Here is a 13,632-nt window from a genome sequence, read left to right as displayed (position 1 = left end):
TACATTACAGCAGCAGGTTGATGTGGTTATTACCATGTAAACAAAGGTGCAGACAAAATGCTCCAATTTTAGCTGGATTGTCATGTGAAGTTGAAACGTTTTCGAAACTGCTATCAACTGTGTTTGGTGTGCAGCATCTCTGTGAGCAGAGAGTTACAGGGCAAATCGCCCAACAGGTGGCGCTGGTATAAATATTCCTCAACTTGCAGGCTGATGCTGCGCACCTCGGGCAACCGCAGCAGCAACTGGCCAAATTTGTCCGAATGTCCCGGATGAGTCCGCTGGGTGTGCTCCATTAGCGCCCTGTTCACCCTCTCCTGCGTGTGCTCCACTTGTTGCCGACTCTGCACGGACTTTACATCTGTGCAAGACAAAAACACATTGCATTCATTCGAAAAATATTCCTCAAAGAATAGTTCTTTTTTTTTTTTGTATCCTGATCGGAAATTTGACGCTATCAATCGGATTAATCATCTGAGTTGCATACTTGCTCGCCTGTTGGCTAAATGTTATAAACGACAAGGCCCACAATTGCACGGTGCATTTACCAACGCATGCGCAGTTTTTCTTTGAGGCAATAGTGAACTTTGTTTTTTTGGGGGGTCAAAAACATTTGCTTTAAACCAGCAGCTCCATGCTTCCGTCTTTTTTTCAAAGCTAAAGTCTAGTTTTTGTGTTCGTCCGTTTACATCCTACTTTGACCAAAGCAGGAAGTACGTCACTTCGCAGGTGCACGTAATCAATTAACATTTCCGCTCGACAGGTAATTTTCAACTGCTTATCTGATTTTTTTTTTTTTTAAGTTTCGTGTAGATTCCTAGTAATAAACCCATTTAATATTTAAGGTTAGAGCATGTCATGCCACCAACATAGTTGTGTTGTGGTTAACATTGGTTTGTGTAACAGCGCTATCGCTAGCGCTATTCAAGTCAGTTGAAGCCGTACAAGAGAAAGGCGTTGCTGCGACTGTACATGACCACGGAAAATTTGGAAGCCAAGTAACGAAGTTTCAAACAAAAAACAAACAAACAAAAAAATATTTTTTTTTAAAGATAAACCTTCAGTACTACAAAATAGCCTCTAGATGACGACAATTCTTTCGGTTCGACATCGTTGGTTTAAATTTGTATTTATTTTTTCCAGAGATTTTCACTTTTTGAGAAACTGCAAGTAAATATTTTATCTACACGAGTCTGCGCGAAATTTAATGTTTTTTTTTTTTTTATTACTGTCCTTGATCTGTATTTTATTTCTTTTTGGCTATTTTTTTTTTTTTGTAATACTAGCAAGCTCACCGGGGTTAAAAAGCACCAAATATTTTAGACAGACAAACTCATGCCTATCAAAGTGGAGTGCCTTCAGTTTGGACACCAAATCCTGCGTTCTGGTGACCAAACTGCTGAGTGTGGCTCCTGCCTGAGAGATGATCGTAGACATCTCGATCTGGAGAGGAGGAGAGCAATAGATGTGTTTAATTTAATGTTGTCACTGCCACATTGTCATTTAACTGCAGGTGTTCACTGTACCTGTTGTCCCATGACCAAATATATGCAACCCTCTTTGCCATAAGTGACCTGTCTGCAGAGATGATCCAGAACCAGTAGCTCACTCCAGCAACTTTGCAGGAGAACCATCTGGTCCTCCACCTTTGGGGTAGCAGAACATGTACAGGTATGTCAATACAATGACTAGACTTGCATTTGTTATTGAGTAAAAATACTAATTGCTCATTACTATTGTAAATATTATCGCTGGTTCATAATGTACGTTGGACCTATACATACACAAAAAATATATATCACACGTCATATTTTCCAAATTTAGTTTGTCAGTAAACTTAAACTGAGTGCCATTAAACAGCTTGAAGCCTCTTTTTATAAGAAATGTTCACCAAACTGCTGCTTGTTGTCAAGTACCTTATAGCAATAGTTCTCGTTTAAAAAAAAAAACACTAATGACGATGTGAATTGTAAATTTGCTTCATGTGACAGTTGATTTACTCTTTATTTGAAAAGAGAAATGTAAATTTCATATCACTGCATTCAAATGCATTAATTTAGATCTGCAAAGACCTGCAAAAACTCGGTTGAAATTTCACAAAGGCCTTGATGTGCCCCATTTGCAAATTTCTAATTTATAACATTTATATCAGGTTTTTTGTGCATGCAACTAAAACAAGATGGTCCCATTCATTTGTTTGTTCGTTTTGTTGAATACCTGCTGTACAAGGACAACAAAGGTGTTCTATTCTATTCCATCTCAAAATACGTGCTACATACCACAGTGTAAGATGTGATTCTTCCCATTTAGCAAATGTAATGGATCCTAATAAAAAAATTACTACAGTTAATTGAGACTGAGCCTGTGCTCGTAAATATTGCAATGGCCTATTTATTCCACAAGATAGAGGCAAAGCACTTTTTCTATCTGCAAAACAAATGAAGCGCTCTCTTCAGTTCAACATAGTTGCATGATCTGTTCACCTTGAGCTCTTTAAAAAGCGCACTGTTCCTGGCCCACTCCACCAATCCAAACAGAGTCTGGTCAGCCATTTTGCACATGATACTGAACGTGTTGAGGCAGTCGTGCTTGCCCCGGTTGGCCTGTTCCCTCTGCAGACTGGCCACCACCTTTGCGCACAGTTGACTCTCGTCCTGCTCCCCTGCCAGGAGCTGAGCGAGAAAGGCGGAGTTGGCGCCGCAGCCGGTCGGGGAGCTAAGTGGGCCGGGAGGCTGCGGCGGGATGCTTGAGCATAGCGATGTCGAGGAACTTTGCAATGTATAAGCGCTGCTTGGAGTTCTGTGCATGGGGTAGTGGGAAAGAGCCGGACTGTAGCTAAGAGGGCTTTGTAATTCCTCCGGGAGGTAACTGGGGAACGTTTGGGGATGCATTCCAGCATATGGAAGCGGCTGAGGCGGCGCCACACTTTCGTCGCTCATAGCGCAGTCCAAAGGCAAGGGTTGCATTCCCGAGGGACACGTGCGCGATTGATGGAACGCCCCCGGAGACATTGGAGCGCTTGTGTGGTTGCACAGGAGTGAGCAGTCATTGGTGGCTGCAGGCCAGACCATTTGCGTTGTTTCCATTTTGGTCCTATAGGGGTCGGTGTTGGCTTGGGGGGGCACTTTTTGTTCTTTCATCTGTCTGTAGAAAGGCCCAAATTTGTTCCTGCCTCCTCGCATGCGGTCCGCTCTCACTGCTGTCTCACAGGGCATGAAAAAAAATACATTGGTGCATACATTTAGGGGTATTTCAAAGTGAGGTACACGTTTGGGCTGAAAAATGAATGATATCGAAATCGATAGTGTTCCCTCGTTACACCGCGGTATGATTAATAACGGTTGTTTCAGGTTTACGCCACCATTCTCAACATAAATTATGTTGAATAAAATTGTTTTTTTTTCTGTGTTTTTGTTTTTTCATTATTCAGAACATTTACTGTATAGTTCTGGGTAAAAGCCTGTCTGTCTCTGAGTCTGTTTGTTCGTCTTTTTTGAGCTCTGTAGCCTCGATAAGTGGGCACATGATTGCTGCATGATTACCTAAAAAATAATACTCCGTGAAATAACAATTTCTATCTGGAAAAAGTAGATGTGTTGTTTGTAATAGAGTACAATATAAATAATACAGAGTACATAGAATGTATTTGAATATCCATTTCATAGCATTTCAGCTTCAATATTTGTACATGGTTGTTAAACCGCTAAGGTCTCTAGATTGCGGTTGACTGTGGCTATTTTTGGGAATGTAATCCCCGCGGATCAACGAGGGAACACTACTGCAGTGGAGTAAAACGAGTTTTCAAATCGAAAAGGGTGCTTTTTTTTTTATTAGGAGCACAGCTTATCTCCACGCTATAAAGTCATCTTATGTCAACTGGGTCATAACAAGCAAAGCTCGCGTTGCTTTTTATGACCTCTAAGATACAGCGGCGAGAACATGCATGTCAGTGGAGCAACGTGCCCACGAACAAAGGGCACTTACCTTCTTTCTTCATGCCCACCGCCAAACACTTCTGGAAGCGACAAAATGGGCAGCGCTTCCTCTGGGAGACGTTCATGGGACAGCTCTGTCCCTCGGCGCAGGTGTAGTGCTTGTTGTTCTGCACCGAGCGTTTGAAGAAACCCTACGAGGACGTGGCCTGTCAGAAGTTGTCGTAACTTCACGTTGCCCTCATCCGCTTTACCTTGCAGCTCTCGCAGGTGAGCAGGCCGTAGTGGTAGCCTGATATTTTATCCCCGCACACTGGACAGCCCTCGGCGGACTCGGACCTGATGTCGCATTCCCCCCGTAGCTCCCGAGCTGAGCAAGCGCAGTGAAAAGACAACTAAGTCCAAAGATACGCGCTGAAGATGGCAAAGTTTACGTGCGCATCGCAAGCTGAGATAAGTCTGATAACACCTGCTTTCCAATGGGAACTCCCTTTTTTTCTCTGGTCCTGCGTTTTCTAAGCATTACTGAGCAAAGGCACGCTAGCAAACAAGAACGTCACCTGCTCTATGTGCACTGGACCCCTGTGTAGTCATTGTGTGGCCTTTGCGTTTTTATATTGAGTAAAACAAAAGTATAGCTTTGCTGCCATCTTGAGGAACCGGGGTGCAGTGGAGCTATGTTGAAGCAAGTTGAGGAGCTTCGTTTCCTAAAATGTAATGCATTGACGCCGATATGCGGCATCTCTACCAAAGTGGATTAGGCCCGATGAAGGAAAAAAAAAAGATCTGAATTCTGAACTTGTTTTACGCTCAGGTTCTGAAAGTTCAAAATCTGACTTTAATGGGAAAATTCTGATTTCATTGTCAGAAATCTGAAAAGAACGTGGGAAATGACTCTCTTCTCTCTTCTCAGTGTCTTTAAAATCAGAATTCTGACTTAAGAGACTTGACTATAAAGCGAGGAGTCTGACAAGGTTCAATTTCTGACATTAAAATGAGAATTTTGACTTTAAAGTCATAATTCTGACTATTCTCACTATCTTTAATGAGAATTCGGGCTCTATTCTTACTGATTTTAAATGTAGAGTCATGATTTTATTCTCACTGATTTAAAAGTGAGAAATCACGCCAATGTCAGAATTCCCAAATTAAAATCAGAATGTAAAATCAGAAAAACTTTTACGTAAGGATTCTGAGATCAAAATGAGAGTTCTGAAACGAAAGTAAGAATTTTGACTAAAGTAAATTTTGTCTCTCAGAATTGTGAGAATAAAGTGATCATTTTCACTTCATTCAGAGCGCTCACTTTATTCTGGCCAACTTCAAAGTCATGAAGTAAGAATTCTGATTTTAAAGTGAGGTTTTTCATTGTAAAGTCCGATTTCTATAAATGACATCAGAATTCTGAGACGTAAAGGAGAACACCGCAAACCCTGGTGTTTTTGGCCAAAATGGTGTCGTATAATACAAACAAATGGATAGACAGGCAGTCTTGTCATTTTTTTAACTAAACCATGCTAATATTATAAACCATATGGAGAGAATGGACATATGTGCTCTTGGAGTATTGGCATGTATCCATCTACATGTGTTGCTCCTCCATTTGTGTTCAAATAATTGTTTCATAAAGGATAGTACCAATGTGACACTGATTCGCAAAGTATAATTCTTTTTGTTTATTGTGACAGCATCCTGCAAGATTCTGCAAAACTTGTTAGTCAGGTCACTCGTATCTTAATGCACCACCGCAAAGGAATTATTTTTTCATTGCTTGAATCACTATGCCATAAAACCTTCCATTTCCGAGAACGTAACGTAAATGTGTGTGGTCACTGTAGTATTAGCAAGACAGCAATTTTGCTGTCTCAAACGTACTGCAGCAAATCAAAACGTAAATTAATCAAAATAATAGCGATATGAATCCAAGTACGAGACGGTAGTGAACAATAGTCCTTCGCCATTCATCGGCTTTTATTGCTCTACCATAAAGACAATTGTCCCATCAATAGTAAAATACTACCATGTGTTACCTTTCAGTTTGGTATGCGTCATCACAGATACGACACTTATATAATTCTCATCGGGACTGTGGGATAATTACTTCCATCAGAACCGTTTTGGCACCGTTTCGCCTGCCGGAGCTCCAATGGATTGATTTACAGTGTTACAGTCATGTTAAACTTCATTAAAGAGTGGCTTACTTATCTAAATGTTTTGCCTCTTGAGACATACGGTGAGCCACTCAGAACTACAACTGGCATACTATAACAACTATAATAATTCATAGAGTGTGGATTGGGCTGGCCTTCCGAATGAAATGATCCCTGTCACGTTCCCGGCTTGTACTCACACGTTGATGCTCCTTCTAAAGGGAAGATGTCCCCATGATAGTTGTCCATCCGGGGTTCAGAGGCCCGCTGCTGCTCTTGAAATCGATCAGGAAAGTCCATAGTGTCTCCAGGTGCAGCAGGTCCACAGTCAGGTCGGTTCAGGTCTTCATTGTCACACGTACGAGTGGAGCACACAGCAGGAAGGGCGCCATGCAGCCCTGAGCGCACCCGGTGGACTGACAACTGTTTGAGGGCCACAGGTGGACTTTGAGCGTTAGTCGTAAAAAAAAATAAAAAAAAACCCTCTCCTGACTGGCACTCCTCGCCTACGTCCGCTAAGCACTCAGCCACCTGCTGGAATGTTACTGTAGTGAAGTCGGTGAGCCATCTCACTTGAACCGGAGGCCTGATAAGATAACACTCAATAGTGCACCGCTGCAAATTGTGGCCATTCACAGATTTCATATCTTCATTTTGTTCCTTTGTATTGTGCATTGTTTATGGAGTCGCCAAGGAAATGCATTACGAAACGATCCTTCCTTGCAAGATCACTTGGAAATTATACCAAAATCAGTTCACCCGTTGGAAAGCAATATTTTATCTTTTTGATTTTTAGTAAAATAAAAGTACTCTACAGTAATAAAATGCTGAAACAAAATGGAAAGCAATAAACAGATTGTTGAAATTGTGGTTGTGCTATGTTATATTGTAGATACTCCTCACACAGATCATACTTGATATTGTTACGCGAAGTTTAAAAATGGTCTGATTCTGTTTTAAAAACGTGCTTAAAAAATCAGAAACACCCCAACGGATCAAACTCTGCAAAAGCCCAATTATCATTTATTAAACCAGTGCATTTCAAATAGTGGGGTGGGGGTGGGGTGGGGGGGATGCCACGGGGGGCGCGAATGACTCCAGGGAAAAGGCTTTGTCATGTAATGTGTAATTAAAAAAAAAAAAAAAAATAGTTTCTGACACTTTAATGCATTTGGTTATTTTTTTCTGTTTTAGATTAAGCTGTAACCCAAACAATGCTGTAAAAAAATAACAGTTGTTCAAAGTTGATTTATATATATTTTTTATTTTGTTATTCTTTAAAATTACTGTATACAGGTTTATATATACAATTATTATAGATAATAGTCTTATTTATTGTCCGCGCGTTGAGTTCGGGGGGCCAGAAAGTTTTCTCTTTCCTGGGGGCTTTGGCAAAATATAATTGAGAAGCACTGCATTAAACACAGGTGATTTACTGAACATTTTGGTGACATCTAGTGGCTAAAAATGGCTACAGACGATTAGGTACACGTGTGATTTAGCGACTCCTAAAACCTTTAAAAACTTTAAAAAATATTGTTTCTGAATTATATATCTATGTCTATATTTAAGAAATTGCAGTGCATCAGTTTAAATATTGTTTACTTAATACTGCATAAATATAAACAGGGTCATTTTCTCCCAAATGTAACAAAACGCGTTAATAGTATTAATATTTTTACAATTATATTTTTGTATTTACATTATAATAAATCTTAATACTGCATAAATATATACAGGGTCATTTTCTGCAAATGTAACAAAACGTTATTAATATTTTTACAATTAAATTTTGGTATTTACAGTATAATAAATCCACATATAGTTTTATCTACACCACTGCAAACTACATCAGAATAATATCAATGAAAACATGAAGATACATGTTTTCGTTATCTCATTAGAGCTACAGCATATTTCAAAGTGACAAGAATCAATTGCAAACTAGTAAACTTTATTGATTAATATAAGAAAAAAAAAGATTTTTGAGACTTTTTTTGTTGCTAAATTTTACATGCAGAATCTCCTATGTATGCCGCAGGTTGTCTTAAAGCCGTGACGTCATAAGCTTCAGTCCATTTCCTCACTACTCGCACACATTGGGTCGCCCTCAGCGATCAGCCACACCTCGTTGTGCCTGTCCCACAGAGTCATAGGGCTGCAACACACACACACGCACACACACGCACACACACTTGTTCATCAAAAGCACAATACAGGCTTTATTCCTCAAAAAATATGTACATTTTACAGTTTTTCATCATTAAACGTATTGCATCAAAAAAGTTAAACACAACTGAACTGTACTTGAGATTTATTTTGCATACCAATGAAGGGCAATACAAATTTCATCTGCTTTTGTTTAAATGTCGAGCTAAACGGAAGAACAATACCTGTTATATCCAGCGCCAAAGTGGCAGTCAGATTTGAAGCGGGCGCCTTCCATCTTCAGGTCATACATCAGGGAGTCACTATGATGGCAGTCACTCATTGAGTTCAGCCACCCGCCATAGCTCCGCACATACGCATTCAAAGCCGGCGTCTCACTGAGGAACACCTGCGGGTCAACGGCAGTTCAGCAGATTCTCGGACTAGTAACTCCAGCATTTTTCTTCCTTCTCTGCGGGGTGTCCGAAATGATTTTTCACAGTCATAATCAAAATCAATAAAGGCTCGATTACGAAACGTCCCTGCAAGATGATCTTGAGCGAGCCGGCGGTGATGTGTCGTGTGTTGCAAAAAAAAAAAAAAAAAAAAAAAGATCAATGCTTGGAGATGTTACCTGGTAACCCAAAGGCTTTGGAGGGTTGGCCTGGTGCTCCCTGGGAAGCAAGAAGCTCATTGTGTATTCTTTTTGTTCCCAAAACCACTTTTTTTCACCTATCTTGATCAAAACAGGCGCAGTCATTTCGATCTTTTGTCCTGGAGCATTGAGCACAAAAAGAAAGCTTTAAAAATGAGGTATTATAATAGATTAAAAAAAAAGTTCAAGTGCCAGGTTTTGTTATATAAAATACAATGAGTTTGTTGTTTTTCTTCATTGAAAACGGGCTTTAGACAAAGTGGAAGGACAGTTCACAATCACAGTCATTATTAAGAAAACAAACAAAGAAAACATTAACAATCTTCAGGTCAAAAGCAAGAAAAGTCTATTACAAAACTTGAAATTTACTTGGGTTAACCGAGAGCAATTCAAAATGGTGGCAGCTGGGAGACCACTCACATTGAACATGTTAGAATGTGATTGGGTAAATTAATACAATATACCGTACTGTGGTATATATTTTAATAATATTTACTTTATTTTTAATAGACTTGTATGGGATAAGAATTTTTTTAAACAATTTTCTGCAGTAAAAGTTATGATTTGGTCTATAAATGATATCGTACAATCAATCCTTTTGACACTTACTGTCGCCGGAAAATGATATCATGTGCTAAAGGCTCAGGTTATGACCAATCACTACCCTTGGCTTATGGATGTCATATAGTGGCCAACAGGTGAGCCGTGATTGGTTGCTACCGGGAGCACGGGTGATGTCATTTACAATAGACAGCAAGTGGCGCAATGTGTTTTTAAATGGATTAAATATACAAGATTTTGATATCACATTAATTAAAGACAAAATATTAGCTCTTTACTTACTTTGATCAGTGTCGACTTTATTTCCACTGTATCTCATTTTGTTGATTTTCTATGTAAAAGCACCATTTATGTGCAAATTTTGCAATGTACACGCACCATTCTCGTTTTGACCATCGATGTACTGATACAGCCGCTTAAATGCATTCCAACAAGCAAAATCCATGGACCAGGACCACTCGGTGGTTGACACCCACTTGGCAGCATCATAGTGGCGCGCCTGGCGAGGAATACACAACTGTGTCTCTGGACTTTTGAGTTTTATCTCTTGACATATTATTCACTCACCTCGTACTTGTCAGTCTTGCAGATGACCTTGTACAGCAGACACTGATTTGTCTCGGGGCAGAAGGAGATCTCAGAGCAGTTCCTGTGGTGGCAATGCACGGATGCTTTGTGGTTTTCTGTACTTTGGCCCTCTGGTTTATGCTCGCAAATCATTTTGACTTTTTTTTTTTTTTTGCTTTGACTTGAGCAGTAACATTTGTGATACAAGCTCTGTAAAGTATCTGATTTGATAGATTTATTGAACATATAAACACATCATCATCAAGCTAAACACAATCAGAAGAAAATATCAATGCATAATAGTACAATACTATTTACATGTTTTTTAGGGGTAGGAAGAATACAAAACTTCACAAGCAATTTAGCAGAACTATTTCTTCAAAAACAAAGTCTTCAAGCTCTTTATTGGCAAACCTAGAGCTGCACTATTAATCAAATTTGAATTGCAATTACGAAATTGGCTAATTAATTAAGCTGATCCTCGGCGATATTAACATTTAAAAAGCCGGCCACGTACATGTCAATCAAGCACTTTGTAATCCTATCACCAGGGGGCAATGTTTCCCACATGTTTTGCATGACAAAAACCCCTGCTTTTTTCACCCCAATACAGTATATTATTTACCAGTGTGAAATGGCCTTGAGTTTCTCATTTGATTCCAAATATATACAGTGCTGGCTGTCAATTGAGACCCATTTTGAAAAATTCCATTGGCAAAAAAATTGAATGCATTTGGTTTAAAATGACCAAAAATGACGTTTTCACTGCTAATTCATTAAGATTTGCTTAAAAGTAAATATTGTGCTTGGTTCTAAACAGGCTTCATTTCTTTCATTGGTTTGCACCAATGCTTATTATTTATTTTTGTTTATTATTATTATTTTTAAGTATCAAGCCTCGAAGCCTTGTTTATGTACTGCTTGTTTAAAAAAGGGCAATAAATAGACATGTGTGAACAAACATTATGAATCATCGTGATTAATAATCATGATTTCAATATTGACCAAAGTAATCGTAATAATTATTTTGGCCATAATCGTGCAGCCCTCGCCAAACCTGCTTCATGTTCACACAAAAAGTGGCGCAACACATGTAGACAGGTAATATACATGTATGGAAAAAAATAGCGATTTATTTGTTTTGTTTGTTGTACATAGAGAAGCAGTATGGCAAAACATGAGTTTGAAATCTCAATTCTTTCTTTTTTTTTCCCTACAATTTATTTGAACTCTTTAGCACCAGGATTTTGAGAAAAATGCAAGCAGACTTTCACACTAATATTCCATATGTTCTGTATTTCATACTTCAAAACAATGAATTTTGTACAAAATAGCTTGAAAAATTAGCCAAAGCTGCCTCACTGTCTTCAGCTTTTGTTTTTGGTGGGTAGCCATGGTCATTACTTGCTGCCCTGTAAAATTTGGGTTCACTCCTATTGGCCAGTACCCATATTCTTTCTCCACTACAAAGACCATTTTGACTATCTCCATGCACATTATATCTGTATATCCATTTAATTAAAAAAAAAAAAAAACCTGTCAAAATCGCATAAAGACAATGTCTTGAAAATGTTCTTACCCGACTCTGGCCTCAGCTGTGAGGGCTAGCAGGCAGCCAACAAGGCCTGCAAGCAGAAACCTGGGATAAAACCATTCAAGGATGTTTTTTTACTCAGAACTCAATTTTTTGTCCGTGCAGTAAAATACAGATGTGTTTTTTCAAAGTACGTGACCCAGGACAAGAATGCGTTGAATACTTACATGCTGGAAGATTGTTTGGTGCAGTGGCACAAATCGAGATTCCAAGAGGAGTTATAAAAGGAATAGTAGCCACACCCTTAAAGTCCAGACAATACAAGAAAGCCAAAAGCAACACACGCTGCGGAGCGCACACAACACGTGCAACGTACACAACCCATGTGACACCTGCCGAAATGCAATACGGCGCACATTGTCATTGATATACATTGTGCTTGTACTCCATTCTTTTCCCAACTGTCTTTTGTTGTGGGATTACTTGGGCGTTTTTGGTTGTAAATTCGGAGCAAAGGCTTTCACTTGAAATTTCATATCGTTGGATTTTTGTGTCCCGTCCTCGCCTGTGTCCAAATCTTCCTCCGTGTAACAAAAAAGACTTTAAGCGGAGCTCAGCGTGTAATATCTTACATTTTGGAATCAAATTTGTTGTGATATCCTGCAACTCCAGAATAAACTTCTTTTTTTTTCTGGCTCACCTGCTGGAAAATTGTGTCACTACTGACAATGTATATAAAACTAAACAAAATAAAGGCATAAGATGGTGAATTGTATTTCACTGGTATAGCACTTTTCTACCTTGGGTTCTCAAAGCACTTTACACCGACTAGTCCTTTACTATATCTACTGATGATATAATATTAGGAGCAGCGAGGTGTTCGGTGTCTTGCTCAATAATACTTTGAAATGGTGACAGTGGTGGCGGATCTCTCTAGCTCTACGTCGCTTCATGTTCCAATTCATTTGCTCTTAATATGAAAAGAAAAATGTCCTGTTCTATTCATGACATTAAAAATCTCAAGATTTGCTGATATCTGCAGGGATTCTGTTAAAATCTCTTATTCCCCATTCGAGAACCACTGTCTTATACTGAAGTAATATACGTTCGCATAGTTTCGATTGCAAGTATGATTTATTTTTCATGTGAACAGTTACTTTCAAAAGCAAAATAAATGAAAACCTTGTAAGATATGCGAAGATAAGACCGGATCTGATAAGATGCTTAAAGATCGGAAAGTCAGGATGACATGATGACTACATTGTGATAAAATAGGATGCCAGTTTAAGACTAAGACAAGGTAAGATAAGTTGTTAAATAGATGTAAAAAAAAAACCAAAACTGTAGAAATCAGTTGCTTCTGATATCCATGGCACTCGACGTCAACAATTTGGATTTTTGGCTGGTGCTAAAACTCTACTTGCAGGAATCTTCAGCTGGAAGCCTTTGAACTGCCTAAATTGATGGGAATAGCTCTTCTCAATCTGTAAAGCATTCGCTGAATCTCGTCTTGTTGATGCTAAGGTCCAATGGCAGACAGGTTTTGCAAATAATAATCTGTGTAGCCAACAATGACACGTTAAGTATAACGTGCGCTGAAAAGCTTTTGTTTCCAGTGATCCCTTCTTTTGTGTACACTCACCAGCGGGTTCCCACGCTGGAACTCAATATTGGCTCACAATCGCGCTTGTAAGGCGAATGACAAAAAAAAACATGATTTTCATATGCGTTCACATAGTATAAAGGACATCTACTGGAGCATTTGGTCGTTGTTCTGCTGAAAGAGTGGCCTAGTGTGTCAAACGGCGATCATTTTACACTTTTGTCCCACACCTTTTATTCTGATCTTTGGCGGACAAATGGACAACGCCTTTCCCGCTCCTCACCATTTAGCCAACAAACATCCCCAAAGAGCCTCTTTGCACGCCATCTTACAGAGACTACCCACCCATTTTGAATGTTTAACTCATTCGCTGCCAAATCCAAATGGGTCTTGAACGTCTATAGCCGTCAATGGTAGTGTAAGTAATTTTGTTGCCTGATTGGTCAGATGGCTGGTTGTTGGCTGGTGGTGTTTAGTTTCTT

The 13,632-nt window shown here is 39.3% G+C and overlaps 2 protein-coding genes across 2 annotated transcripts; both read right to left on the bottom strand.

Moving 5' to 3' along the window:
* Positions 1-54: 54 nt before the first annotated feature.
* On the bottom strand, positions 55-6,484 carry nr5a5 (nuclear receptor subfamily 5, group A, member 5). Its single transcript, XM_088436666.1, has 7 exons — positions 6,283-6,484; positions 4,187-4,302; positions 3,985-4,126; positions 2,484-3,199; positions 1,527-1,646; positions 1,296-1,443; positions 55-361 (listed from the first exon to the last, which is right to left on the bottom strand). Exons 1-7 carry the CDS (start codon positions 6,380-6,382, stop codon positions 114-116), a joined length of 1,590 nt encoding a protein of 529 aa, XP_088292792.1. The 5' UTR covers positions 6,383-6,484; the 3' UTR covers positions 55-113.
* A 1,535-nt stretch (positions 6,485-8,019) lies between these two features.
* soul5 (heme-binding protein soul5) lies at positions 8,020-11,814 on the bottom strand. Its single transcript, XM_088437363.1, has 7 exons — positions 11,775-11,814; positions 11,593-11,652; positions 10,014-10,095; positions 9,825-9,945; positions 8,865-9,004; positions 8,476-8,639; positions 8,020-8,240 (listed from the first exon to the last, which is right to left on the bottom strand). Coding segments are annotated over exons 1-7 (657 nt in total). The 5' UTR covers positions 11,777-11,814; the 3' UTR covers positions 8,020-8,152.
* Positions 11,815-13,632: the final 1,818 nt, after the last annotated feature.

The sequence above is a fragment of the Hippichthys cyanospilos genome, chromosome 16 (assembly GCF_059441005.1).
Source record: "Hippichthys cyanospilos isolate Australia breed blue-spotted pipefish chromosome 16, RoL_Hcya_1.0, whole genome shotgun sequence".
NCBI lineage: Eukaryota > Metazoa > Chordata > Actinopteri > Syngnathiformes > Syngnathidae > Hippichthys > Hippichthys cyanospilos.
Note: the sequence above shows the minus strand (reverse complement) of the source record. Positions and strands in the feature narration are given on the sequence as shown.

What these genes read in the sequence shown, in the direction of transcription:
- soul5 (XM_088437363.1), bottom strand. An exon ending in CGATGGTCAAAACGAGAATG is followed by an intron (nt 9,005 to 9,824) that starts GTGCGTGTACAT and finishes TCAATGCTCCAG; the next exon opens with GACAAAAGATCGAAATGACT. An exon ending in CAAAGCCTTTGGGTTACCAG is followed by an intron (nt 8,640 to 8,864) that starts GTAACATCTCCA and finishes GTTGACCCGCAG; the next exon opens with GTGTTCCTCAGTGAGACGCC.
- nr5a5 (XM_088436666.1), bottom strand. Translation starts at nt 6,382, where the DNA reads ATGGACTTTCCTGATCGATTTCAAGAGCAGCAGCGGGCCTCTGAACCC. An exon ending in TTTAGAAGGAGCATCAACGT is followed by an intron (nt 4,303 to 6,282) that starts GTGAGTACAAGC and finishes GCGCTTGCTCAG; the next exon opens with CTCGGGAGCTACGGGGGGAA. An exon ending in CGCTTTTTAAAGAGCTCAAG is followed by an intron (nt 1,647 to 2,483) that starts GTGAACAGATCA and finishes GCTACCCCAAAG; the next exon opens with GTGGAGGACCAGATGGTTCT.